Below are 27,760 nucleotides of genomic sequence, written 5' to 3'. Positions count from 1 at the left end.
CTTAAGAGTAACAACTGTATGAACTGCACCCCCCCTCAACATGAAACGTTGTTTATAAAGAGTTGTTAACGTTACAAAATTCATACTAAAATACATGTACTTCTCAGTTTCCATTCTTATGTCATTGGATTTGTTGTGCCAAATCAAAAGGAGCTTGTAGAACTGGCTCGAAAGAAAGGATTTAAAGGAACCTGGGAAGAGATCTGTAACAGTCCTGAGATGGAGAAGGAGGTACTGAAGGTGCTAGCGGAGGCTGCCATGGCAGGTGAGTGGCTGGGTGGTAAATATTAGCCTTGTGGACAGTGATGTCTGTGAAATGGATAAGCATGTGCCCTGAAAATACGTCCTGGTGCATGTGTATTTTACTATGTTGCATGAGAACATAAATGAAGAGAAGTTCTCATACAAAACCCAACAACAGCAACAACAAAAAGAAGAAATGTGGGTAGGTCACAGAATGGGGTCAGTTCTTTTGGTTGGTGTAGTCTTGTAACTTCTCTGTCTTACTGTGGCCAATACCTAAGCAAAGAATGTAAGTACCGGGCAAATACATCAAGCATAGCTCAGTTCCCTCTCTATGTGTGTCTGATGCTGCTCAGGATTTCCTGTAGTATCTTCTCGATACGTCTGTGGTGGGTATCGGGCAGCCTTACATGCTACATATCTCTGGGTAGGTGATTGGGGAAAAAAGTCCACCGTGAAGTGGGCTCTCCTAGCCTCCAGTGATTTGTCTGAGGGATTTCCTAAACAGAAAGCAGAGTCCTTGTAGCTAATGGTTTTCAGTAGGCTTCTCTTCATTAACTCCTCAGCCCTATTTTAAAGTTACGTCCGTATCTGTGCTATCTCGTGGCAGAGTTGCACAGCTCAGCTATGTTAAAGGTGAAGAAATGCCTTTTGTGTATTTTAGCCCAGCCATCTGCTAGTTTAATTTAATTCGGCTGAGCTCTTGGCTTGGAAGAGCCAGCGAACAGTCACAAACGCAGTCAGGGCTTTTCTCTGTCTATTATACTTCCCCTCAGCTGTATCTTTTTCATGCTAATTGGCTGTGGTCTATTTAGCTATTCTGGAGCTGAATTATTCAGTGACACTGTGATGCTTTTTCTTACGTAATAATTCTGCCTTGTTTTTTTTTTGCACTTGCCTATTACCAAGAACTGAGCTTTTTACAAATAGCTGTCAGTTACAATGACAGAATGTTTCTTAAAATGGTCACGGAGTTTAAACTTGTTTTTCATCTGCATTCTCTTTTATATCTTTCTGCAATGAGTGTTTTCTGCTGTTTTGTTTTGCAGTCACACAGTATCATGATGTCCTTCTGCAGCTCTTTGCAATTTGCCTTTATCTTTTCTATCCTCGATAACTTCATACCTCCAACAGTCTTTGTCCTGTTAATCTTCACCTCTCCTCCATATTGCTTGTGAATATTTTAAACCTCTGAGTAGTATATCTGCAGAGTTCTGTTACTGGAACATCATCTTACAAAGAATGCAGTCTCAGTGCTGCAACAGGGCTTTTTTCTTGCCCTGTGTCTCTGATAGATTTTCGTTCAAGGCATAGAACGTACAGGCAAAATCTTTCTAAGCAGCTGCTGTGGTGGAGCTCATGTACAACATCCCCTTATTTTTCTTTGTTGTGCAACACTAAGTATTTTAAAGAGAATTGTATTGTTGCAAATAGATTGGTAAAATCAATGAAATTGAGTATTTGATCTAATCCTGAGGCATTTCTACATATATTGTGTCGATTTATATTTTTGTCTTTCCCTTTAGTATCAGGCTTTAAAGTAAGCACTGAGGCTTTTCTGAAGTTAGGGAGCAGCACAGATACTCAAACGTTGGGGGTTATTTCAGTGTTTCTGGGGAACTGGAGAATAATCAGTGCTAGATCCTGTAACTCTGCTTGTGACCATGCTGGGGTTTTTAGAGCCTGACCATGGGGAATTTGTGGAGCACTTCTTCAGTCATATCATATGCTTTTGTGGGTGAGAATATGGTGGTGTTTGGTTTGGTTTTTTTTTTTTTTTTTGGTTAATTGTAGAGAAATGGTTATGTTTACATTTTGCATTAGAAATGGTTGTGTGATTTATTTTTATTTTTATTTTTGCAGCCAATCTGGAGAAGTTTGAAATCCCAGTAAAAATCCGCTTGAGCCCTGATCCTTGGACACCTGAGACTGGCCTAGTGACAGATGCATTCAAACTAAAACGCAAAGAGCTTACGGCGTACTATCAACAGGACATTGATCGAATGTATGGAAAAAATGTAAAATAATTCTTTTTTCTGCACCACTTTGCTACGGTGAGCTTGGATCAAATAGGAAATACTTGAATTGCCTGTCTCAGCACTTGAGATCAACACACAAAACCACCATTCCTCATTTGCAGCATAAACTGCTATTTCTGATAACATCACCCTGATGACTGGCAAGTTTAGTAAAATGTTACGGCAGCAAACTTGTGTCTGTCTCCTTTTTTTTCCCAGTTTTCTCTGCTACCTTGTCAGTCTGTGGATTTTCCTGACTCTTTTTGGGAAACCATGATTCTGAAGCCTCAAGTTTTTAAACATTTATAAATCCTGTATAATGTTTTATTTGTATCTTTAACATTTGGATGTATATAGAGAGAACTTGGCTATATAAGAAATGGTAATACTGGGGGCCTTTTTTACCTAATTATTTAAAGATAAGGAGGTATTCATGTTGTGACATTATGTAAATTAAAAATGCTTATAATGAGATCACTGTTGAACAGGGGACCAGGTTCTTTGCTGCTGTGCTATTTTTCTGTGTAAATCTGAGGGAGAAAATGTTTGACACTATAGCTTGTGTAATACACCTTTAACACGTGCCTAATGGTTACTTTTATTTTTACCTGTAAATGAGAAGATGGTCATGGCACAGCTCTGTATAAAGGCGGGTACTCCTGCAGGTGTTAGCTAAATCTCTGTTAATACAAAAGATGATATTAACACAGCAGGAATTACACCTAAGAATCTCTCAAGTACAGAAACTCCTTTTTGAACTAGCGCATGACCATTCCATCCAGTAGCTGAATCGCGTAGAGCTAGTAAGAATTCAGAGTTAATTTCACTTAGCGCTTTGTAACTTTGACTTTTTAGCAGAGGGACTGTAACAAATTCTGTTCTGTGATCTTGTTAGATTTGGGCGACGCACTGGGTTTGCTCTTCTGTTGTTTGTGAAACTCTGATAAGACCCCTCTTCTGTGCTAGCTGCAACCCAATCTTACTGGGGGGGATTTTTAAAGTCATAATGACAGTTACGTCCTCAGCTCACACAGTGCCTAGCTGCCCTTTGTGCCATTAAAAATCTCCCTTCTCATTTTGTGTTTTTATTTAGTGTTTCTGTTTTCCTTTTAAAAAACAAACATTTAAAGTATTTGTCAGCCAGAGTCGTGTTTGTTACTTGTTTGATCATTACACCCAACTTCTTACTCTGGGAAGGTCACAATTCTGTTTTACTGCAGATACGTGAATATTGTTTGAAGAGTTATAAGGGATCTTTCTGTCTTAATTGAGAACGTTTTAGATTTGTTTCAGATGTGAATTTTATTTTCAAAATACTTCTAGAAAGAATATTTTAGTCAGGGTTACATGAGAATGTGATAAAGCATACATCTATCAACTTTGTGATGGGGCAAATATTAAAACAGTTTAGTAATAGTTAATTCTCATGTTTTATCTTTACTTAAAGGTCTTGATGCTTACTACTGCTTTGTGGTAGCATACAGCAATTCTGAACAGCACAAGCTTTATCTGGCAGAGGGAGTTCCTGCTGCTAGCATTTGTGAAGCTTTGATGTAGCAATTGTGGAAAATGTTTGATTTGCAAATTCTTACTGAAAAGCATTCTGAAATACATTATTTAAAGTAACACTTTCCGTTGGTTATAGAAAACAGTTTCATAGCAGTTCAGTGTTACTAAGTAGTTACTCCAGTTCTGGTAAAATGATGAGGCTTGTGCTGTATTTCATGTTATGTCGTCGTCATGGATTTCCTCTGCTGCTGTCTATGAAAAATTGTTACATTTGGTAAATTCTGGTGTAACAGGTCAAATGGAAATACAGTTACATGTATAATTTATTTTTGTATTTAGAGCATTAATGCCTTCAGCTGGAAATGTTGGAAAAGGAAGCATCAGAATGTGGAAATTGCCAGGTCTGTAGGGAAGCGTCACATCGTGTATTAGGTTCTAATACGGATCTGTGCTCCATCAGCAGGTTCTTGAATTGTTTGCACTCAGCGCAGGATGGATGTTGATCAAATGGTTTTTGTTTCACTGAAAACTAATAGATTGCTGAGGTACTGTGTATGTCACTTGGTGCATTGTGCAGCGGATTTAAGAAAAAACAAATCTGCCTTCGGCAAATACAGAAGGAATTAGAAAGTAGTATTTCATTCTGCTAAGGGTCTAAATGCACTTTTGAGTAAATAGTAAATGAAACTCAAATGGTTTGGAAATAGTTTTTTGTTGTTTGCTTGTTTTTGTTTTTTCTAATCCAATCTCAAGATTGGGTTGCAGTCTAACAGTGCATTTGATCTTTCAGTCCATTTTATATTTAAAATTGATGTCAATGTATGTAGTTCCTTAGACATCAGATTTGATGTGAACCTTTATTTCTTCTACAGAATGTGAAAATAAAGCGGTTCATTCATTTTAGCTTCAGCGTAGAAGATTAGAAAGACTTTTTAAAATACTTGTGTGGGCTTAAAATCTTTGTGATGAGCGTGTTTTCCTTTCAAGTTAGAACGAAACAGGGAATTGAATACTTCTATGTTCTGCATTCCTCCAGGTCCCACTGAGGCCACCTGTCCTGTGGGTGTCCGTGCTTCTCAGAGTTATCTGGCCAGGGCTGTGGTGGGACTGGACTGTAAGTCACAGCTGATTTTCAGGTGCTGGGCTTCCTTGCTCCTGCAGTCTTAGTCCTGTAGCCTACTGTGGCAGCCAAAATCCCCAGCAGGCCCCACGTTCTTACCCTGTGCTCTTACATTGCAGAGCACAGAGGCAGCTTCAGGGGAACTGGAAACCCTGGTGGTACCAGCATAGACCCACTACTCACCAGCCAGCAGTTTGCCTGGTCATTTTTCCTTTTTCTCGTTGTTTTTGTCTTCCCATGCCCAGTGTAACAAGAACAAGGTCAAAGCCACCTGGTGGAACGTGTTGCACGTGTCCCCTTGCACGTGTAGACAGCTGTAGAGTAATTCTGAGAAGTGCATGGTTAGAAGTAGTGGTCTCCATCACACGGGGGATTTTGTAGTGAGAAGAGCTGTAACTTTCGAACAATCTTTTTGAGCTCAAAATAAGAACAAGGGTTATATACCTCATCCGAGGGACCCCCAAAGGGGGTGGGGGGGATTTCTACTAAAGCTTTTGTAAATATAGGACTTGCAGGATTCTGAATTGGGAACTGTAACTACTTTTCCTGTTGTGAAAATTTATGTAGTATAAAAACACATTTCATTGTAACGACCAACCAAGAAATTCCAAGGATGCTGTGAATTCCAAGGATCTCCTTTGAATTCCTACAGTTATTTAAAAAAAAAATAAATGTTTCAGGCCTTTAGACTAAATTCAATCTAGGTGTCATAAATGTTCTTTGCAGAGAATAGTATTTGTGGGGTAGGTTGGAGAATTAAAAAATTACGTATCAGAAAAAGACCTTGCAAATTAACTGATGCTGCTGTTACTGCTGATTACACACAGCTTGCCACTGAGCTGTGGTCCTTGTAGCTTAGCAGTAACATATTTTGCTGGAATGAAAGCAAAGAACAATGTGCAACTGGAGCTGAGAACATAATGCCTATCCTCATGCTGCTGGTCCTTTAGATAGGATGTGGACAATGTTGTGGGATTGAAACCATACGTAACAACATCCTGTAAAGCTTGTAAATTCATGCAGAGATTGCTCTAGGACATCCGACTCCTTTGCAATTACCTTTTTCCTGCTAGAATTCACAAGCTTTTATTCTGTACTAAAACCACATCTAGGCCATGCAACGCAGCATTTTTCATTTCTTTAATGTGGTGCATTAACTACTTCAGGCTTTCTATCAGTGTGTGTCCATCTGTTTCCTTACCGGTGAGAGGAACAATCGTCAACTTGCATACACCTTGGGCCAGGCGGAGAAATGAATCGAATGACCAGTTGTATATTACTGTAATTGGTTATTTAATGTAAACTCATTTTCAGTGTGATCTTGGTTGTTACTATGACCTGCCTGAACATTGTATATCCTAATTGAGTTATATTGTATGAATTATTTATTTGTAATTGGATATCGTGTTTCAAAAATAAAATTAATTTCACAAATTAGGCCCCATATGTCCATTTTTTTTTAAAGTGGTGTCTCATTTTTATCAGGCTGAGCCTAGATAACGTACAGCTGTAAATGAGTGAATTGACTAACAAATTAGTTGGGAATGTGGCTGTTCGGGAATGGATCAAAATGTTGTGTTACGAAGGAGGTCTGTTGCGTGGTGATGTCCTATGTTTTGCTTCCTGCCTCCCAGTGCTGGTACTCCTGTTTAATACCCTGACAGTTGTCGGTGTTAATAGCCACGCTCCCGTGCTTTGCAGGTGGTGAATATTCAGCTTGACTGCTTGCCCGTTAGTGCTGTACACACATTGTTGATTTATTTATCTCGATGTTGTTGATAACCTTATGTATCTGCACAAGGTAACAGCACACCCTTTATGTGTAGGGCTTGCCAACTCGCGTGTAAAGAAAATGACCTGCCACTTCTGCTTTCTGAGCGCCAGCCGTGGTAATACCTCATGTGAAGCTGTAAGGTACTGGTAGCTCTTACTGTGCTGGTGCATAGCTTACAGCTGCTGCTAGATTTTTAAGTTTGTGGGCTGAAGGGTCAGGTCCCAAAGTGATGCTAGTGCTCGCAATTGGACTTCTTGAGATCTTGGGCAGTTAGACTGTGATCACAAGCTCACAAACTGTTGATGAGATTTTTTTTTTCTTCTGTTTTTTACTTACAGGTTCCTTAGATGTACGAGGTCCTAGTGCTGGCTGGATGTGAAGCCTTCCCTGCTGAATAGATCTTTATCCCTTTAGTCAGCCATGAGAATCTCCAGTTTCCTTCTGGTTTTAAGCAATATTCAAAGTAGTTTTTTTTTATTTTTTTATTTTTTTATTTTTTTTCCCTTCAAAGGACTGACTTTTTTTTTATTTAAAAATCATTTAAGATAATGTGACTTGATTGATTATCCCCCCCCCCTTCCCCCGGGCACCTATAGCTGCTAAAATGATTTTAGGAGGCTCTTTAATAACATACACAGTTCTAAACTCTTATAGTAGGCAATTTATTATAGCAAATAATTTCAGCAGGATAAATACGTAACCGTGTTAGGAGTTTTACTTCTCAGGAAAAAAAATAATTCTGTTAAGGAACCCATTGAGAAAGTGTAGATTCAAAATACCGAATACAATAAAATTATAGCTAAAGTATCCTGAAGTTCTGAGTTGCTGTTGTTGTCCACACCAGAAAAGTCTAGGGGAGGTAGCAGGGAAGGGGAATACCAACATGGTTGAAAAACTGAATCAACTGTCCTGATGTGTGAATGCAATAGAATCCTCTTTGAACACTTAGGAATACTTCTGTATATGTTATTCCTGTGCGTATTCATTTTCTGTTTGGGGCATAAAAGTTAACCCAAGAACACCACCGGGGCTCTGTGCATACCTGTGGCCGTGCTGGTGTAGCATGGCCTCTGAACAGCCGAGGCATCACCTCGCTGCGTGCAGCTGGGCATCTGGTGGTGCTCACCAGGTGGATGAGGTCTTCCTGCTGCCCGAGTTACAGGGTCTCCTGTGGCCAAGAGCAGATGAAAGGCAAATGGTGTGGGAAATTGCCACTGCGTTTTCCCTTATCTCACACGCAAAGTGGATTTGCCTGCACTCTGCAAGCTAGGGGAGCAGATGATGTGTGTGCCTTTGCTTTGTGCTGGGGGATTAATTAGTAGAAATATTTCTTGCCTAGGAGAAAAGGGCTGAGTAGTTCTCATATGCCTTCTGGGGTACAAAGGAGAATTGGGAAAATGTCAAATGCTACCAGGAAAATACCTCTTGCCTTTGGATAGTTCAAATGACATCAGGCTGGGACAGCTGCAAGCACCCCCGTGCCTGTGCCTGCGGCGGTGGCACCCCAGCACTGCGCTGCTTCGGGCACGTGGCCACAGGTGAGAAGTGGCTGGCAGAAGAGAAAGCACCGTTTCCCTATGAGTATATGTAGGCTGTGTTTGCTGTGACTGTACGTACCTTCAGGAGTGACACAGCCACCTACAATGAAATATTTAATGCAAGGAAAACTAAAAACAAAACAAAAAACTCACAGCCTTTATTTTTAACTTTGGGGTTATGCAGTGCTGCCAAGCACAAGAGCAGGAAAATAGCCACGTGCCATGTTTCAATCTCTAGCCCATGAGTATAGTCTCCAAATATAAACTCAACTGAATGAATTAAAATAGCTCTACCCTTTAAAAAAAAAAAAAAGTGGAAAAACAAAACAAAATGACACAAGATATGGACAACCATTTAGGGTGCAAAAAGACACAATGAATAGAAAGGAACAGGGATAAAAGAAAAAAAATATATTTTTTTTTTTTTCCCAAATGTTTTTGATACAATCTTTCTTTCTCACTTTATTTAAACAACCTGCTTTAGTTTTGCTCTATAACATTTTCTATTAGCAGTGGGTGGTAAGGGTTGGTAATTGTTTCCAGGTAATTGAGGTACAACTTCACTAATGTAAATGGTTTCAATGGAAAAATTTGTAGTTTTCCTTCAATACGTGACGGCAGTGACTGTTTTGCACAGGCCTGGCAGATACTGTCTTTAATACCTCTGGAACAGAAAAATCTTGGTGTGGATCCCTACAGATATCCTTACAGATATCCTTACAGATATGCAGAGTTCCTGCTACTGAAGGCACCTAGAGAGGGTGGAGGAAAAAGTGGCATCATCCTGAAGTATGAAAATACTAGTAACAAAAAAGAGTGGCTATTGTATCCAGCAACCATACAACTCACTCTATCCCAATCTGGGAGAAAGTTCTGGATGGTTACCTAGTTAATGCAGACATTGTTTTAAGATTTCCCTTAGTGGCACTGATAGATACGGTTCAGTCTTTTCTAAATTAGATTTGTATCAGATTTTGCTGCCAAGACACTATTTCATTACCATTCCTAGTACCGTATGTATCTGTTGTAGGCTATAAAACTTAATTGTGTAATGCATTAGAGTTAAGAATGACTGGGAGAGAGTCATCCGGCATATTTTCCATTATTTGTTGTAGTCAGAAGGTATGCTGTGGATGCCTTACAGGCTGTAAGGAAGCTAATTGTTAAAGATTAGGAACTTTCTGTCTGATCAGTTCACTGCTCTGGAATCTCACCCACGTTTACTGGCAGCACTACTGCCAGTGTTCTTGGAAATGAAATGTTTTTGCTCGATTTGTTGCAAGCCACAACTTAGTCTGTTCATGCTGAAGTTGTGTAACAAAGCTATCGGGAAGGCTGAGCGCCGATGGGAAGGCCAGCGAGCAACCTGGCCTGTTCAGCGGCCACCTCCTTGTTCTTCCCCCACTGGCCAAAGTTGTGCAAGAGTCATACGACAATAGAAAAAGGTCAGTTTTCATAAGTGATTTCCACATCAAAAGGGACTGATTGAATTTGGGATGTATCGTGACTCCACTAGGATATCTGCTTGTGCATACACACACCCAGAGACATCCAAGCTCACGCCGTGCAGGTCTGGAAGGGGGGCAGGTACTGACTGCGTTTAGGGCCAGAAGATTTCTGTCTCTGCATGGTGCAAACCAGCGTGGGGCTGCTGGGGGACGGGGGTTGAGAGGCCACCTGTGGCCTGCCTGTTCTCCCTCTGCTCCACATCTCGCGGGTTTGAGCTGGGTTTGTTCAAATTTAATTATCCTTCTAATGACAATTATGGCATTTCTACTGAGTATGCAGGCAAGTTCCTGTGCCTTTGCGTGCTCTCCAGTTGCCCAGATCTGCTTGTTGTGTATTTTCTTGGTTTTATCCATGGCCCATGGATAATGTTTGGCAATAGTTTTCCCAATGTTTTCATAAATAGATGTGATTCAGGACTTTCTCTGGGATTTTTTCCCAGTGTTGCACAGGGATACTTACTTTTAAATTTCCCCAGGCTGCTTTCCTTTGATGTATTTTTTGCAAAATTTCTTTTGCAGAAAGCAATGGCTTTCTGGTTGCAGGATCCAGGCAGGTGGCTGCTGCTGCAGCAAATCTGTTGCAGTCGCTGTTCCCTGCTCAAACTCCCACTGCACTTTGCTGTGGAATATGCAAGTAGGGGTACAGCAAGCAGAGGGCAGTCTTTATCACTTTATCACTTTGTCTGCTGAAGTCGGGCAATGAGCAGAAATCCTGAGCGGCAGGCTGCGAAGGGACAGCACTGCTCCTGCTGTGCAGAGGTGTTCCCAGCTCCCCAGCACTTGCCTCCAGCCCTGCAGTTCCTGGACCATCCCCCCAGCACACCATACAGCTGGATTAAATTCTTCAGTTCAATTAAGTACAGCCTGCCTTGTGCTCTTACAGCCTTCTACATGGGGTGTGTGATGAGCAGTGCTGGCATTGTCGCTCCTTTGAGCCCATGGACACCCTCTGTGCCGATGGCCGGTGCAGAGGGCAACGAGTCAATCCTCCTCCATCGGGCACATGCACGGGGAAGCAAGAATTGCTGAGATATGCCCGATGAGCTGCTGCTACCACCTCTCCATAAAGATCTTCCTTCTTCGACTACCTCTACTAGAGAATGTATACGCCTTCCATGCCTATGTTAATGGTGTATACAGGGAAATGCTACGGTACAAGCTTCTGGTCCAGTGGTCAGGACATGGAGTTGGTTGGAATAGCTGTAGCATGACAGGCTCCATCACAAGAGTGATGTGGGCAAATTGGAGTACGTCAGACAGGCAAAAAACTTTATATGATGAAATTGCTGCAAATATTCAGTGTGCAGGGGTGATTCGGCCCCTGACTGAGCTTTGCCAGGGCTCACACACAGGCTTTGTGCTGCTCAAAGCTGCTGCGGGGAGCTGCAGGGCTGGGGACCCGGCTGGCTGTAGCAAAGACCCACGAGCAGAATCGTGGTGGGATAACTTGGTGGTCCTGCCCCAGGCAGCTGTTGGGAGCTCTCACAGCCCTGGCACCGCTGCCTGCCCTTGCCTCGTGTCTGAGCCACAGCTCCCTGGCCCTGGGGTGTGCTGGGGCTGGGTGTCCCCCACCACCACCCAGACCCCTGTCACCTGCCTGTCCCCAGCCCCACGCACATCCCAGCCACCGTGCTCCTACCAAAAACACCTCGGTGCAGGGGATGGGTCCTGCTGCTCTGGAGCAGGGATACAGCTGGTGCTCCTGCGGCTCTGGGGACCCGCACCTGCCTGCGCCAGCTGGGATTTTCCTCCCCTTTTGTAGCTTTAGATGTTTGGAGCAGCTTTTAAAGCCCAAGCCAATCCGGGGTAATTGAAAACTGCACTCCTACGATTTCAATCATTCATATTCTAATTATTTCCATCCGCCTTGATTTGTTTATTTACTTTTTCTGGAAAGCTCTAGTAGTGCTTAGAACAGCTTTATAGTGCTGGAAGCTCCTAGCCCCCTGCGATTTGTGGATTGCCGTGCGGACGAGGCGCAGCAAAGGCTCAGCGAGCCTCTGGAGAGCCCCGGCTGACACCGCCGAACGTTTCCTTTCCCAGCTCCGGCTGAGGCTGCGGAGCGCTCCCGGGCTTTGAATTTTTGTGTAATTAAGACTCATCTTTAAGTGCTTGGCTGCTTCTCTCCCATGCTCTTATTTTTGCTTTTGCGTCTGGCCGCGTCTCCAGGTTCCACGTCGTATTCCCCGTGCGCTTCAGGTCCGACCCAAGGTTTTGATGACAACCCCACTGAGACGCCAGCGCTGAGCAAACTCTTCAGATGATCTCGTTTTAGGAAATCTGGCCACACACTTCAGCTTCTCCGTCACTGAGCAGACCGGCCGCACGCGGTGACGCTGATCTCTGGGCTGGGAGCACGGGGCTGCCGCGTGCTTTCCCATAAGAAGTGCCACAGTGCTCATCACCACATGCAGCCAGCTGCTGAGCAAGGACTTGAGCCAGAGCCCATTAAGGCAAAGGGGACTTTGTCTCCTGACATCAGGAGACTTCGGATGGAGCTCCGTAAGGGCCCGTTATGCATAAACAATGACTTTATTCAGTGAAGGACTCTGTTTTGGCTTGTAATCCTTAGAAGAGACTTCAGAAAATTATACCCAGCTTCCCCTGTTAAATGTTCCCACTTGGATTTTCATCGCGGTCTCATTTAAGAAACCCGTATTATTATTGTTACTGTCTTGTTTGCCCTATTTTTTTAATGTGATTATTTTTTTGCCTTTGTTGCCAAGACCTTTGCCATAGTTTTCAGAGAAAAAAAAATAAAAATCTCTGGAGAGCACAAACACTTGTAGAATCTCTATCTCTGATTAATTACTCACAATTTATGTCTTTTGAAATTAGGAAGCACATGTGGAGTGAAGTGCAACTGACCTGTACTAACCGAGGAGTCAGAACTCTTTTCAATGTTTTCCACAAATTTAGCAAGTGCTGGCCTACAGTGGTGCTGCTCAGCACCCTGCTTCTCCTCAGCTCCCTCTGGACGTGGGTTCCGTGGTCCTTGTGGATCCCTTCCAACTCGGGATGTTCTGTGACTCCATGAAAAGGTAGACCAAGGGTAGAAGATGCTCTGAGTTCAGTGGCCATCACAGCACTTCCTCTTGGCAGTGCCAGAGCCTCCATATCCCTCCTTTGCTTTATTCAAGCTCTTCCTTCATATTTTACTTTTTCCTCCTGCCCTTCAGTATGATATTATGGGTTCTCTCTGCCCTGGCATGGAGCTGCTCAGCCACGTTCCTGTGCAGCTGTCCATGGGTCCCTGCAGGGAGAGCTGTCTGCTGCAGCCCACAGTTCCCACACAGCTTCCTCTCCTAAGGACACACATTGAGCCACCAGGTATAATTAAGCAATGATAGGCTGTCTGTTATTTACTAAATAAAAATATTTTTCTGCATTCATGTGAAAGAAGCATAACTATGCCACACTGCTCAAGTGGCTGAGGATATGGGGAACAGATGGGGTGAGAAACTGCAGAGGAAAACGTCTAGGAGTAATGAGAGCAGTCCTTTAAGGAATCTAATTGTACAAGGCCTTGTTCCACATCAACTCTTCTGGATGAATTCTCTTCCCCCCTCTCTTTATTTGTAGGCCCATTTTGTTCCAGTGCTGGCTCCCAGAGCCTACTTGAGGAGCTGTGCAACGGGGTCAGACATTGCTCCCAGCGGTGGTCCCACATCCCCTGCCCTGCGAGTGCTGCCCACCTCCACCGACAGGGTTCCTGGTGCGCGTGCGGTGCTCACCGGCTTAGGGCATGCATCTTGTGCGGCCTGTGCAGCTCCTCTGGCAGCTGGTCACTGCTTCAGCAGTGCAGGGAATCAATAACGCAGTCCATCCGAGGCTAGGATAATTAACTTGTGCTTTTTTTATTTCCTAGGTTAATAAACTGAAGTGTTGGTAATTTCAAAGCATGCCACCTCTACCGATTTCTTCCACTGGTCTGTGTGATGATCTTAAAAGGGAGTTGTATGGCCATCCAAAGGCACAATCTGGGCGTGTTCATACCCTGAAAACAAAGTTTAAGAAAATATGGATGACGGTAAGTATGATGGATGGCAACAAGTATTTATACAATTTAAATACCATCTAAGCAATACTTAACATGTCATTCAGGGATAATTTTCATGCTGCTTTCCTCACAGCTCGGCCTGTTCCAGCCTTGGCCGTGCGAGCAGAGGTGTGTGCATGGGTAGCACGGTCCTGCGGTGTCCCTGCATGGGGCTGACACAGGTTGGCAGCCCTGAGGAGCTGCTGGTGGTGATGCACGGGCTCAGTTCAATCTGCTCCTGTGCACCGCACTCGGTGTTTATCTTCTGGTTGGCTTGTTCTGTGTGTGTGTGTGTGTGTGTGCGCACAGGGGCGGTATTTTAAATATATGTTTAAGGTTTCTTGTGTGTGCACAGCCAGCCATTGCACAGCAGAAGTGCTGCTCCCCCCTCGACATGTGCCTCTTCTTCCAGCTGAATAACCTATCGTAAGAGCTTTAGAGCTCCTGGTACTGTGAGTGCTGCAGTCTGACATATTTACCCTTAGCTTGTCTTGGACGCTAGTGAAGCTGGGCTGCAGACACTTGCAGACAGAGCCGAGGCACAGGATGCACTTTCCAACCCTACTGCTAAGCACATAGATTTCTACTCTTGTTGTTGACACGCTCAACCAGTATTTGCATTTCTTCTTCTGAGGATCTGTTTGCTAATGTCACTTTGGGGTAGGGCTTTTGCAAATGATCTGTTCATTTACTAATACATAAGCACACACTGCTTAGGATCCTGAACAACTATTCTGTGTCTTGAGGCTGAGGAGGGCTTATACATACGCGAATGGGCTTTGTATTCCACAGCAGTGTAAAGCTTCTGTAGCTTTAATGTTCCAATACCTGCAAGCTGCTCGTGAGGCAGAGCCTCCAGGGCTTGGCCATTGTCTGAGAAAAGCTGGGCTAATTTCTTCTGATAAGATGTTTGTAAGAAATTCCCTTCCAGATAATCATCTGTGGTTTGCTTTTTCAAGGTTTCTTCTATCTCAGCCACCTGATATTTTTGCTCTTTCTTTGAACTACAGGAGCATTTCTGCCTGTAAAGGGGAAAAACAAATTTATGGGGCTAACAAGTTGTGATGAGTGTTTGTAATTTGCCAGTGAATCGGTTATAATTGCAGTCGTGTGCAACAGGTGACTCGGTGAACAGCAACGACTTCCATTTTCCCATTAATTTGAGAAGCTTGAAGGTCAAAGAGCAGTGGTTCTGACATGAATCCTTTTTGCTTTGGATGTAGGGAGGCTTCACACCTCTTCCATTTTGTGTGTGATACTGCTTTTGTCGATATAAATTCTTTTTAAAAAAATGTAACAGAGCACTGCTTTGAAGGCTACATCAGGTTACCTGAGGGTGAGGATAGCCTTGTTGGGCCTCCGTTCTCTGGTCCCGCATCCTGTTGGCCTTGGTGCACATCTCCACCATGCTGCCAAACCAAGGGTGAGCTCGTGCCCTGCCTGCAGCCTGAGCGGTGCTGGGCCTGGGCAGGCCGCACCGCACAGATGAGGGTGAGGCTGGCCAGGACGTTTCTGTTCCTCCACACTAAGCCGTGTACGGAGCCCGGCTGCCCAGGGTGAGCCATTTCTGTGCTCCCCGTGAGCCTTGGTCAAAGCACCCCCGCTCAGCGCAGCCGGGGAAGGTGGCTGAGAAATGCAGGGCTCTGCTGCGGGTCCCCGGGGAGCCAGGCGCGGGTGTGAGCGGGGACAGACCTGCTGCTCCTCGAGGGAGAGCGGGGTGGAAACTCGTGGTCGTGTCCGCATTGCTCACGCGAACTCCAAGCACTCACAACTCACATTCCCGGACGATTAGGGTTAAGGAAGTAAGGGCTTTGGGGTTGCATTTTTTGGTTATCCGGGACTCCCAGAGCCATAGGCTGAACTCTGAGTGCAGAGCAAGCCGCTTCTTTCCTCTGCCTGGTTCTCTCAGCAGCCTGACTCCTTCTGGAGCCCTCTGGAAAGCAGCCAGCAGACAGTCATTAGCCACAGCTAACGGGGAAGTGGGAATGGTGCCCTGACAGTGTCTGAGCAGCACAAGGAGCAGGAGTATCGCCACAGCACCCTGCTCCTCCTGAAATGGCTGAGGCCGGGAGCGTGGCTCCTGCTTGGTAGTGCTGGTGCAGCCCAGCACAGCCCCAGCCACGGACGGGTCTCTGGGGGCTTGGATGGCACTTGGCTTGTTGCTTGGTGCCCTGTGCATCACAACTACCCCCCGACAAGCCCTTTGTCTCTAGAAAAGCAGTGACAGGTAGTTAATATGGATGCAAGAGGTTCTCATTTGGTTTTCACTTGTAATTAGTGCATATGATTTGTTTTCTTTTTACTGTTATAAAAACGCAAATCTATTCTAGTTGTCCTTACTTTGGTTTGTTAACAAGATCTTTCATTTTGCTGTTCATTTTTTAAAGACAGATGAACCCCCCCCCCAGTTTAACGATGCTAGCGGATGCTACCAAAGCGGCACTTCTCTGCCTGTAAGAGACCACGGTTGGTTCCCTGATTAATTAAAATGCTGTCCAGCATTCAGAGCGCGTTACCTGCGCAGCGCGGCATCCCGCTTGCCTTGGTGCCATGGCAATGTCATTTCCGCAGCAGCCTTTGCTGCCGAGCCTCGCTCGTAGCCACGGCAACATTCATGGATGGGTGACGCCACGCTGGGATGGGTGACACCGTGCCGGGCAGCCTGGGGACAGGGTGGCTGCTCCCGCAGCAACTGCTGCTTTTCGGGCTCCGTTGCAGTCCAGCACATGGCTTTTTCCATGTGCTACTGAACCTACTTGCTTTAAAATTGACCAGTTCTGAAATGAAGGGCTGAGTCAGATAACGGAAATGAAATGAAAGCCCTAATAAATTAGAGGGAAAAGCCTCGGTTCACTGTACTAACAAGACTTCTGGAAATTTAATTTAGTTAATTTGGCTCAGGAAAGCAGATGATTATTGAGAGGAGCTGGGCAATTTATTTGATGTTTCTGAGAGCTGGATAACTGAGTCAATGCTTCTATCTTATTTTATTTTTTTCCCTTTTGAGATTCATCATACCCTGAAACCATTCATTAGAAAAAAAATACCCCAAAACTACACGGGTATCTCGGTATTTTGGCAATGACCTAGGCTTCCCCCAGGGGACTTTTCATCTGTGAGGAGGCTCTACTACCTGTAGGAAGTATTGCAGACAGAAGGTGGGCTGTGCGTGAGATGGAGGGAACGACAGGGCTATACCAGAAACTGGCAGTAGCAGTAGACCCTGAGACCTGGAGGTGCTACAGCAACATCTGCAGTGAGACGGATGACAGATTTGTAGTCAGACAGTCGTGTTGTTTTGGAGTGCTATGTAGAGCTGATCGATCGTCATGCCTATAGACATCAATGGGATATGATGTTATTAGGCTGGCAACTTGCAGAGCTAGTAGGGTTGGTAGGAATTTTATCTACAAAGGGATTTAGGTATTAAGCCTAAAGGGCAGAATATGATTCACCTTATAAAACAAACAAACAAACCCAGCAACTTCAGTGGAAATGACCCCTGGGAGGATTTGCCGTATCTAACGGAAATGAGAAGTTCACAGGCTAAGCCTGTGCTTCTTGACCGCCTGTAATATAGCAGATATTTTCTGTCCTTAGAAATGGAGCTCAGTGGGAGCTGGAGAGAGAGCACTCCTGGGGCCATGGGCTTCCTACAGGGGCTCAGCATCCTGTGATACGCAGTCTGCTGAGTGCCACAGGGACGGGGCTCCTGGTTGTGAATGATTTTGCAGTTGCTTTTTATCCTTCTCATAGTTGAAAGATAAGAGTTTTGTTTTATTCTGGTCTGGTTCTTTGCAACCGTGTCCCACAGGAGAGGAGAATAAGGTTTTTCTCCCCTCGCTGCCTCCAGCCTGCATCCCGGCACAGCTCATCATCCAGTGCCTCAGTGACCGTATGCTTTCTGCTCTTTTGTTCTCTTTTGCATGCTCTTCCCAGAGAGCTAGATTGGTATTTAAAAGAAGACTTTATGATAGACCAAAACTTTGATGGGAATTTGGGCTTATCTTGTTAATTCTTGGGTTTTGGAAAATAACAAAGGGCCATTTTTATTTGAGATGCATTGGTTGGTTCAGCAGAAAATCAAAAAGCTTAATCACCAAGGCTCCTTAATCCCAGAAAGCTGATGTTTTTCTTGTTTTCTTCTTTCCTCACTTATGCTGGTAGCTAGTCCTAATGCCAAGATATGTCCACAGCAACTAAATCTGCAGACATTTTTTTCATTTGAAGCTGTTGCTTACAAACAATTGATTTAGGTTGCATGTTCTCTATGTCTGGGCTCCAGTCCCAGTACGATGTACCAGGCAGCAAGGACTGGAACCTTCCAGATAGATATACCCATTTCTGCTCAAGAATGAGCAACCATTTAAAGAATTTTTTTTCTAAAGGCCTGGCCAAAACATGTCCCAGCCTTTGGGAGAGACAGGGGAGAGCAAGACGTGGGTGCTCCAGCTGGAAGCATTCCTGGAATGTGCCTTGCGCCAGCGCCGCTGCCGACGGGGGCAAGGAGTGGGGCTGGCCCCCCAGGGACATGCGGCAACCAAAGTTTATCGTTTGGGAGCAGGAGGGAGCCTTTTCTGGCAGTTTTCTCATAGAGGGCAATATTTAGAGAGCGCTCAGAGCTTTGCTAGGCTGCCCCAGCTGAATGCGCTTGGCAGATGCTTGGTGCTGTTCTGGGGCTCGGAGGACGCGAGGTGTCTCGCTCACGGCAGAGCCAACCCCATCCCACAGCAGCTTCACTGTGATCCGATGTGGCACAGTAAGTATGCTGATGAGCAGAAATGCCACAGAAAAGCTACAGGGGACATGGGAAAGCAATGCGAATGCGTGGTGCTGAGGAACATATCTGGATGTGGCTGGGTATTTATTGTCTTATGGTGTTATTTAGACTGTCCTTAAAATCTTTCCCACATCCCTTCCCCCTTACAACTACAGGCAAGCAGGTGGTTTTTAGAGGGCTTTGAAGAAGCAACTTTGGCGGGCTGGTTTGTGAAGGACGTCAGTGTTGAAAATGGGATAACGTGGGAGAAATCAAAGGAGAGGGACCAGAGGTGCAGATGCAGAAGGTGGCGAGAAGCAGGAGTAGCTGTGACCCCACCACGTACCTACAGACTGCATGAGTGCTGGTTTTCAAAGCAGTGGCATCTAGTTTGCAATTTCAGTTGATGGTTGAAGGACTTGGGATGAGAATGGGCTGTGTCCCCTTGCCTGTACAATGCACGTAGCCTGAGGGTGAGCCCATGGGGCAGAAGGAGCCTGCAAAGTAGATGGCTTGAGTGCATCCCCAACTGTGGGGGAGGCTGGCAGGGAACGTGGGGGCTGAGTGAGCACATGATGGGCAAGACAAGCAACGTGGCCTTTTCCCTCTCTGTATTCATCTGGGAATGGGTAGCAGCATATCAAAAAGTCGTCGTCATTCAGGATCCTTGCTGCAAACAGACCCCTTGTCTGCAGTGCAACAGCAAAAGGAACAAAGCCCGCTGTGCTGCGCCCTTCTGCTGCACGCTGCTGCTGCTTCCCAGGCTGAGCAACCACTGCATACCATGAACTGGGTTTGCTACACACCATACACAGTTACGGTGCCTTCAGGAACTCTTCTAACGTTTCAGTTTCAGGCTTGATTAGCACTCCACTGATATGTGAATATTCAAGTGTGTGTTTGTGAAAGTCAGGAAATTCTGTGACTATGGCCACAGCAGGATTCTTTAGTTATGTAACTCAGAGGAGTATTAATTAATTCTGTGTGTCTAGAGATGTTTTTCTTGTATTTCCCCTCTGGAATAGCACTTTTTTTTTTTTTTTTCCAAAACATGTTGCTTTTCTGGAGCTTGCTAGGAAAGTGCAGGATCATCAGTATCTGTGCAGAATTCTCAACTTCCTGTCACTTCCTAGATTTGAGTGAAATACCAGCTTAATATGAAGAGCAAAAAGACCACACAAGACCACACATTGTTTACTTTGGGCTGATTATTCACATGTTACAAGCAGCCAAGAAAGGAGACTGTTTTCCCCTAGCTCTAAAAGCATAATTCCATCAAACTAATGGCTGTCTTTGCTTTAGCAAAGCAAATAGAATCAGGACGGGGTGATATCTCCCCACTGAGATATTAATGCCGGCACATGCAAAATATATCTCCTCTGGTTTCTTCTGTCACTGCAAGTAAGCTGCCCCTGGTAACAGTAGGCAGCTATACGTTATTAAATTTCTTTTCTTTGGTGTCACTTTTTAAAAATAAATTTGGGGACTTCATTTTGATTCCTTTAATCAATCTCTTTGTTGCATTGTCAAAGTCACTCTTCTTTCTCTGTTCAGCGTATGACGTGGGGACAGCTTTCTGTGGATGGTGTGGCTGTGCCTCATGGGGAGCACAGCAGTGTTTCCCAGGGGGCTGCTCATTTTCTGTCCAGTTTTGATGTCCATTTTTTGCCCATAGGGTGTACCTAATCTGCACGGTATGAACTCACTGTGCTGATGATGGAGATATCAGGGGAGGATTTCTCCTGATGGGATTTTCCTTGGGCTTTCTTTGTCTCTTGGAGCTCTTTTGAAACTTCTTTCATGCAGGAGGCAAAGTAAGGTGGTAGTGGTAGTGCTGGGCTTGGGGGGTTTGCATCAGTCAGGGTCTAATGGAAGATTACATCACTGGAGCTCCACCAGTTGTCCCCATGAGGCTGGATTACCTCTGCTGGTGTTAACAGAAAGAAATGAGTCTTTTCTACCAGCGAGGGGGGAAGAAATCCCGTTCTGTTAGAGCTGGCACGACCCTGCACTGCACACAGTTCTTTGCATTATGTGTTTAGAGACGAGCTGTCTGCACTCACATCTGTGGCCCCAGTGACTAATGCTGTGAAACCACACTGACTCCAAGGCTTCGTGGGGCTTTGCAAGGTCATCCTTCAGAACAGACCTCAGCCCGCTTTCAGCAATCATCTTTTGTTACTGTGTTTTATCTGGGCACTAAAGGGGAAATCCAACCCTTACAGGACCAAAGGCAGGCTCCAGATGGGTTCGCCATTAGGGGCTGAGAGTTCAGCGGTGGGCTTCAGAACTTGCAGTTTTGTGCCATCCCTCCCTTGCCATGAAGAATTCCTCCTATTTGAGAAGATACATGTGTTATTGCTGCCTCCTTTGTTCGCTTTCTTTCCTCTTTGCTATACACCTGAGTTTCATCCAGCTGCTGCTATTTGCATCCTGCATTGCTATTTGGTGCCTTTTGTTGTGGTTTCCAAAGCAGACTTTTGGAATAATAATGCAAATAACTGTTCTGAGTACTTTATGCTCTAAAAGTAAGTACAGTCAACAGATGCCAAGATATAATAAATCAAACCGAAGTGCTGTCTTAGTTGCTTCAGCTTGAAAGGGGCTGCTGCAGAAAGCGGCAGTGATGAAATCTGAACTACATTTGCAGTCCCATGAAGATTCAGATCAACAGGGTGGAGAGCAAAAATTAATGGGGTGTGACATTTGCCTCAGCAGCTACAGCAAACGCGGAGGTTTCACAACAAAAACTCGAAGGCAGCATTAGAAACACTGATGATGGTCGGTGCCTGATGTTGTACAAAAGCCTGGGGGCCTTGGACATGAGAGGGAGAGTGCTCAACATCTGGTATCCATGTGAAAGTGAAAAATCCGGTGCGTGCTGAAGGTCATGGTGACCTGGGATGCTACGCTGACATGGCTGTGAAGTCTTACTTTGTGAACAAATTTTCCAGGACTGGAAAAAATAATACTGAATAGAAATGTGCCTTGTTCCTCTAAGACCTTACAAGCACTTTCACATCAGCTGGACTGGGTGCATGCTACTGAGAAGTCACTAACCATCCCTTTCATTTCTGCTCTGTGCTTATTTATGGGAGGAGAGAGTGAACTTACCTCTGAGGGCTTTTTTCCTCTTCAGGAGAGATGGAAGATCACTGTGACACTTCTGCTTTATTCTTTATTGTATGTGGTTGTGAGTTCCTAAAGGTGCAGGATTGCTTTTGTCGTAAATGTCATGATGCTCTCCCTCACTTTTTTCAACCTTTTTTTGAATACACTGCATTCAAACCTGCCCTCAAGAGCAGTATTAATAGATATTAATACAAAATTTTTCATAAATGCTGGCAGGTACGTCAACCTCTAGGTACAAAATGAGACAGAGTCTGTGCAAGAGGCCAGAGTGCTACCTTGCACTCTCTTAGCAGTTGCTCGTCACACTCACCAAATCCCAGTGGATTCAGTGGGAGATGTGGGTACTTATCTTAGGCAGGGCTCGTTTACCTAAATACTATTTAATATAGTAATAGTCTTTACTATTTCTTGACATATGACAATTAAAAGTGAAATGTCGTGTTTTAGTCAGACTAAGGAGGAACTGGTCTTTTTGGCTTCAGAGTCATTGATTTCCCCAACGGTTAATTTTTTGTCTGTTGTTTTCTTCTCCATTCCTTCCACGTGGGGTGGGTGTTGAGAGCTGTTACACATTACAGTTACACATTACATCTCCGTGCCAGTGCACGTGAAAGTCACTGGTATGTGAACCTTGCCCTGCTCATTTCACAAGGGGACCTTCCACTCCCCTTCCTTTTTGGTTTCTGCCTATGCTTGTCAAAAAGGCCCAAAGCAAAGTGTCGGAGCCACACTGGGCTCCGTGTGGCCAGCAGAACTGGGAAAGAGCAGGAGTGGCTGGATGAGGCCAGGGAGAAAGGCAATAGATAGCAGGCGGCTGCTACCAGGGAAGAAGGCAGCGAGCTCCCTGCTGAAGTGAGTGCTGCTTAAAACTGTTCCCGGCATGAGGGAATGCATGCTTTCCTCCTTGAACTTCAGTGATGTACAGCTAGGAAGCTAGATGTTTGTCAGTGTCTCTACAAGCGTTCCCTGTTCATCATCCCAGCTTTTCCCAAATTCCTTTCTTTAATTTCTGTGGTCAGGTGACAGCTCAAGGCAAGAACATGAAAGTTTCCAGTGTTTCTCTCGCCTCTATTTTTTATGCTTCTCAATTAATGGCATACGCTGAATTTTTCAGACCATGAATTAGGTTAAAATGAACCACAACAACAAAAAATATAGAATTGAGGAGAGATCTTCATGTTGTGCGCACAGAACATAAATATTTATTTATTTATTTTATTCTTACACCTTCATCCCCTTCATCTATTTTTTTTTTTTTAGAAGCCTTTAATGTCAATGAAGGCACTAACTCTGAGCTGCCTAGAGTCAGAAGCAATTCAGAGAGGGTGAATGGTCGTTCATGAAGCACCTTTCCACAGCTGGAAGAGTAAGCACTACCTATTCATGGATGAAACAGAAATGTGTTTGGATTTGTCAAGTGAATTTCTTCTAAATACCGCTAATCAAATGTAGATTAGCTTGAATTATTTTTAATGGCATCCAAAATTTGGAATGCTGCTAACTGCTTTAAATCCAAATAGAAGCAAATGCATCCAATGCATTTAATCATATACAGTGCAACTGAATCTAGCTTTGAAATTCCAAGCAAAGAAAGCTTTTCATTTATTTTGTTCTTCATTGCAGTGCATCCAAACAATAATGGTGTTTAAAAATAAAAAGTAGAAAGAAAAGAGAAAGCATTTTCAAGTCAAACGTACCTGCTTCTTGTGTGTCACATCAAAGGAAAAATGTAAGGTAACATGAAGCATATATTTCATTTTATTGTATAGAAATATATACCGATAAAATAACTTCGTAAAATATGTCAGCTACAGGAAAGAAAATTGAGGTTGTGATGGCTGTGGACTCAGACTCTTGTATCAAGACACTGAAAAGTCTGTATTTTTTTTAGTGTAACTTTTCTGTTATTGCTATCATGAGAGTTACCTGTCTCTACTCTGTCTGTTTCCAGTCACTCACAGCTTTCTAAATTCAGTTTATGGGTTGAAAAGAAATGTCTGTCCCCAAACACTGCAGCTCCCATAACTGATGCCTTATAGTCAGCGTTAAACTTAGTGCACGCTGTTATTCCAGACATCACTGCAATTTTCTGTTGCTTGTCATCTCTCAGGATCAGAAGCCAATTTTGCTGTAGAGATCTCTGTTGTGTGCTTGGAAGGCAATTGCAATACTACAGGCATTACAGGGGTAATCTCTTGCCTCTGGTAGGGTTGTGAGCACTAGGGCTAATGGCCACCTTGGCTGCGGAGTGTGTCTAAAGACATATTTGTGGTTATTGATTAAAAACTGAGAGCTTCTGCTGCTCTGGGTACAGGGAATGCCTGAGAAACTTAAGTTTTATGATATGAGGGTCTGCTCTGAAATGTGGATAAAACCTTAATTAAAGCAAAATAAACAATGAAGTTTGCAAGAAGGCTGATTCATGCATCTTTCAGACTTATACCTGCGCGTTGCCATCAGCGAAGACTGCACAGTACCAAGGCAGAGCTGTAGCATTTTGCTAAGTTTTACACAGTTAATAGCTGGGTAGTGTCGCTTCCATTTGCTATCCAGGTGGTAACACAGTGTATTGTGGATGATACTAAGAAAATTGCCACCTTCCTCCAGAAATTGCTTGCATGAAGTATATCAAAGTGTCATCTATTTCTGCAGCATGAAATACAGGGAAGAGTCATGGAAAATGACAATGCACCTAGAGCTGTGTGAGAATTGCTCAGATGCCAAGCCAGCCATGGGGTAATGCTGTTGCACTTACGCACACAACGGTTATTACCTTTCCAGGTAGTGATCTGCAAATGCATCACAGCGCTGTACCCTCACAGCACGTGTAATTTGTAGGTATCATTAGGTCCATTTCACAAGTGGGTGAACGGAGGCATAGGAGTGTTAAGAGCATATAACAAACTTATAAACTTCATGCTGTAAGTGGGCTTCTTAGAGAGGACACACGTGGCTCATGTCAGGCTGCTGTGTCCTACGCTGGGAATAAGTGTATGACTTACTTGCTGGTTTTGAACGAGTTCTTTTATTCCAACACACTCATGAGGTTCACAGAAAATTGAGTTGCACAGAATTTGAAGGAAGCAGGTTCTATTCCTGATTCAACGTTTGCTTTTTGTGGGGTACTACTGTTAACTTTAATGGGCTTTGACTTCAGGAAACTTTGGATCAGCTCTTGAGTGAGGCATGTGTTTCGCAGCAGGGCCAGAAGTCAGCACACAAATCACAGCACGGCAGGTCTTCAAATGCAAAACAAAATCAGGGGCACAAACATCCCTTCTTGTTCTGTCTTCCTTTCTCGTGTCAAACCCAGCTCTTGATCTCTAATTTTACTTTAACTGAAATCATAAATGAGAGTGGAAAATATTGATCATCTTTCCTGTCTTTCCCTCCCCTACATTGCCTGAAAGGTCTAACCTATAATTTGGTCAATATTTGCAGGACAGAACTCTCCTCCCTTTTTCTCCCTAGTGGTAAATTCCCAACCATTACTTCCAGTAAAAGTCCACATTCAGGAAGAAAAACCCAATCCCTCTGACTTTCCCATGTATAATTTCTTTCCATCCTATTGAATTTTGATTATTTCCAAGAATGCACGTGCTCAAAACCTCTTCAGAGTCACACTCTTGGCATATACTTACCAAATGGGCTCAGCTTCCCGTAGGAACGAGCCCTTTAATGGTTGTATCTTGTATCTTTACTCCTATTAACTCAGTAAGTGGAAAAAGAAATATAAATGCAGCATCAGACCATGGATTATGACCGTAATGAAGGGTTAGGCTTGTATTTTCCATGGTAGCCTGCAGAGAGTTATCCAAATCTCTAAGGACACTTCATCTTGTCTTGATAATGGATTCTGTCTTTGTTCCATTTTCTGTCCATCCTCAATTTTTTATTTGGAGAAAGGATTCACATTATGCTGTCCCTTAAGCCATGTTGTGAAGAATTTCTGCCCCATGGGATGCTTTGAGCTTCAACTTTTGCGTCCTTTGGTGACGGAGGTTGCTGCCACAAAAGGCTCTCTAGGAGACAGGGACCTTGAGAAAAAAGATTTGGCTTGAGCAACAATATTGTGACCTTTTCATCGTTGGAGTGCCTGTCTGTTCCTTGTCTTTATTAGTATGATTGATTTTCAAAGGTATCTGGGAAGGTGGGAGCAAAAGCATGAGGCTTATCCTCAAAAGTTAGAGCCTAGGTTTGGAGTGACTCAAAGATGGTGAAGAGGAACATGTGAGAAGCAATTACTGAAAGTGTAAGAGACCTGAAAATGAAATTTCAGAAGTTGTGTGAGGTTTGGTTGAAAAAAAATAGTCTGAAAGGAAGAAGGGAAACCTTCAACAAGAAATAGATAGTAAATTTAACTCCAAAACCAAAATTACTTCAAGCAAGGTTTTGTGTTTTTTTCTCCCATGACTAACAGTTTTATGTTGTGCAAAATATAACTTGTAACAAAAGTAATTTTGAAACGCAGAGTTGAAAGGCAACAATTTTCATCTTTCTAGGTCTTCAGTTGTTGTTTTAGATTAAAAATGTAGTTCAGGGTACAGATGGAGAAAGCTGACATGGCACCAGAACACAAGTGGCATATGTTATTCAGATGGTTATTCCCCAATGTCTTCCTATCCCTCCTCTTTATCTCTGTAAGAAGGCTCAGGGATTCCTTCCAGAGCTTTTTAAAATTAAACCATTTTTCAGCATCACGGCCTAACAGATGGAAAAGAGTTGTTGTCATCAGCTAGTCAAAGTAAATATAGTTGCAAAGAGTTTTCAGCAACAGCTATGCATAATTATGCAATTCAGTCTTCTTTCCATTGGACTTCAGGGGATTGCATACATGTATGGATGTACCTGGCAAGTCTTCCTGTGTCCTTGTTGGGTGCTGCAGTTCACCTTGGTGTCTTTGTACAGAGCTTCACCTACATGCCTTGGAGCAAATAAGAGACCCTATTTGCACCTGCAGAAGAGATGGTCCACCTACTGCTCTGCTGGCTCACCTGTGGGGGCTCAGGGGTGTTGGTGCGTCGGGATGTCTGAGATTGCTGCTCACGTTCAGGTGGGTGATGGCCTGTATCCTCTGTATAACATTGGTAGCAGCAGTAGCTTTAGTTCTTCTTGTTCTCAGGATCGCACAGCTTCAGAGATGTTTTACTGGGATGTTATAGTCAGAGAGAAGGTATTTGTGCTGAGTGAAATTTCATTGACCCAGCAATCTCGGGTGTTTCCTCACCATTCTCTGAATGTCCTTCATAGAAGGGTGTTGCTAAAAACCTGATGCATTGCCTTAAATTTCTCAAATTCCAAACTTCTGGAGCCAAATAGGGGAATATATGGCAACAAATACACTCTTTGGGAAAGTATCTGTTGCATGGAGCTGAGAAAGATGTGAAATAAAACTTCTCAAAGTTAGCCAGAAAATCCAGAGGCTTGCTCTGGGTTGTGCTTCATCCCACCAGTTCATCTGTTCCTGCTGCCTGCTCAGTAATCTGTCAGAAACAGGGAAGAAGTATCCAGACTTGGCAAGCTGGTGCTGCAGACAGATTCTGTCAGATGAAATCCCAATAGACACTAGTCCAACATCAACAGCTCCTGAGCTATCACATGGGAATGTGCAGGGAGATAAAACCAACATCCTAAAGGGCGGATCCTCTATTTTAAGGGGCAGAGAAGGGAATCTGGCTAATGTATTTTTTTTTTCTCTATGGAGTTTTTCAGAGAAACAATGGAAAATCCTGGTTCCAACAGATAGAATTCTGTCTTTTCTTGAATTTTTAACTTCATTTAAAGTGGCTTAACTGCTCTCCCCTGCTTTTTGCTATATGTTAAGAGAGGTTAAGCCTATCTGCCTTTACCTCAGAGAGACTGTGAGGGCAGAGGTTGGAAAAGAATTTGCCATCTATGCAAAGAATTCACAAGTGACTAGTGGGGTGGGGGGAACTCAAAAAAAAAACACCACCACCCAAAACCAACAAACCAGACCTACCATTGGGAAACTCCAGCACCAGTCAACTGTTTTCTGGAAGTGGAGTGTCCTGTTACATAAACATCCTTGAAGCTTTGCAGAAGGGGTGACATTCACATTACATATGTGGGGCCTGACTAATTGGGTTTTGTGTGTGAAGA

At 43.9% G+C, this 27,760-nt stretch overlaps 1 protein-coding gene across 2 annotated transcripts in view; it reads left to right on the top strand.

The window, feature by feature from the left end:
• The window catches only part of ACSL3 (acyl-CoA synthetase long chain family member 3), a 47,251-nt gene extending 40,936 nt beyond the window's left edge, over positions 1–6,315 (top strand). Inside the window, exons 15-16 of one of the 2 annotated variants that reach the window (XM_082767275.1) lie at positions 108–265; positions 2,107–6,315. In XM_082767275.1, coding sequence (XP_082623401.1) covers positions 108–265; positions 2,107–2,270 — 322 coding nt within the window. In that variant the 3' untranslated portion in view covers positions 2,271–6,315. Of the gene's footprint in view, positions 1–107; positions 266–2,106 lie in introns of those variants that run through there. The other variant, XR_014318121.1, reaches the window with a different exon arrangement.
• The last annotated feature ends 21,445 nt before the right edge of the window (positions 6,316–27,760 follow it).

This window comes from Aythya marila, assembly GCF_965140915.1.
Source record: "Aythya marila genome assembly, chromosome: 9".
Classification (NCBI taxonomy): domain Eukaryota; kingdom Metazoa; phylum Chordata; class Aves; order Anseriformes; family Anatidae; genus Aythya; species Aythya marila.
The sequence above is the reverse complement of the archived record's forward strand: the minus strand, read 5'-3'. Positions and strand labels throughout refer to the sequence as shown.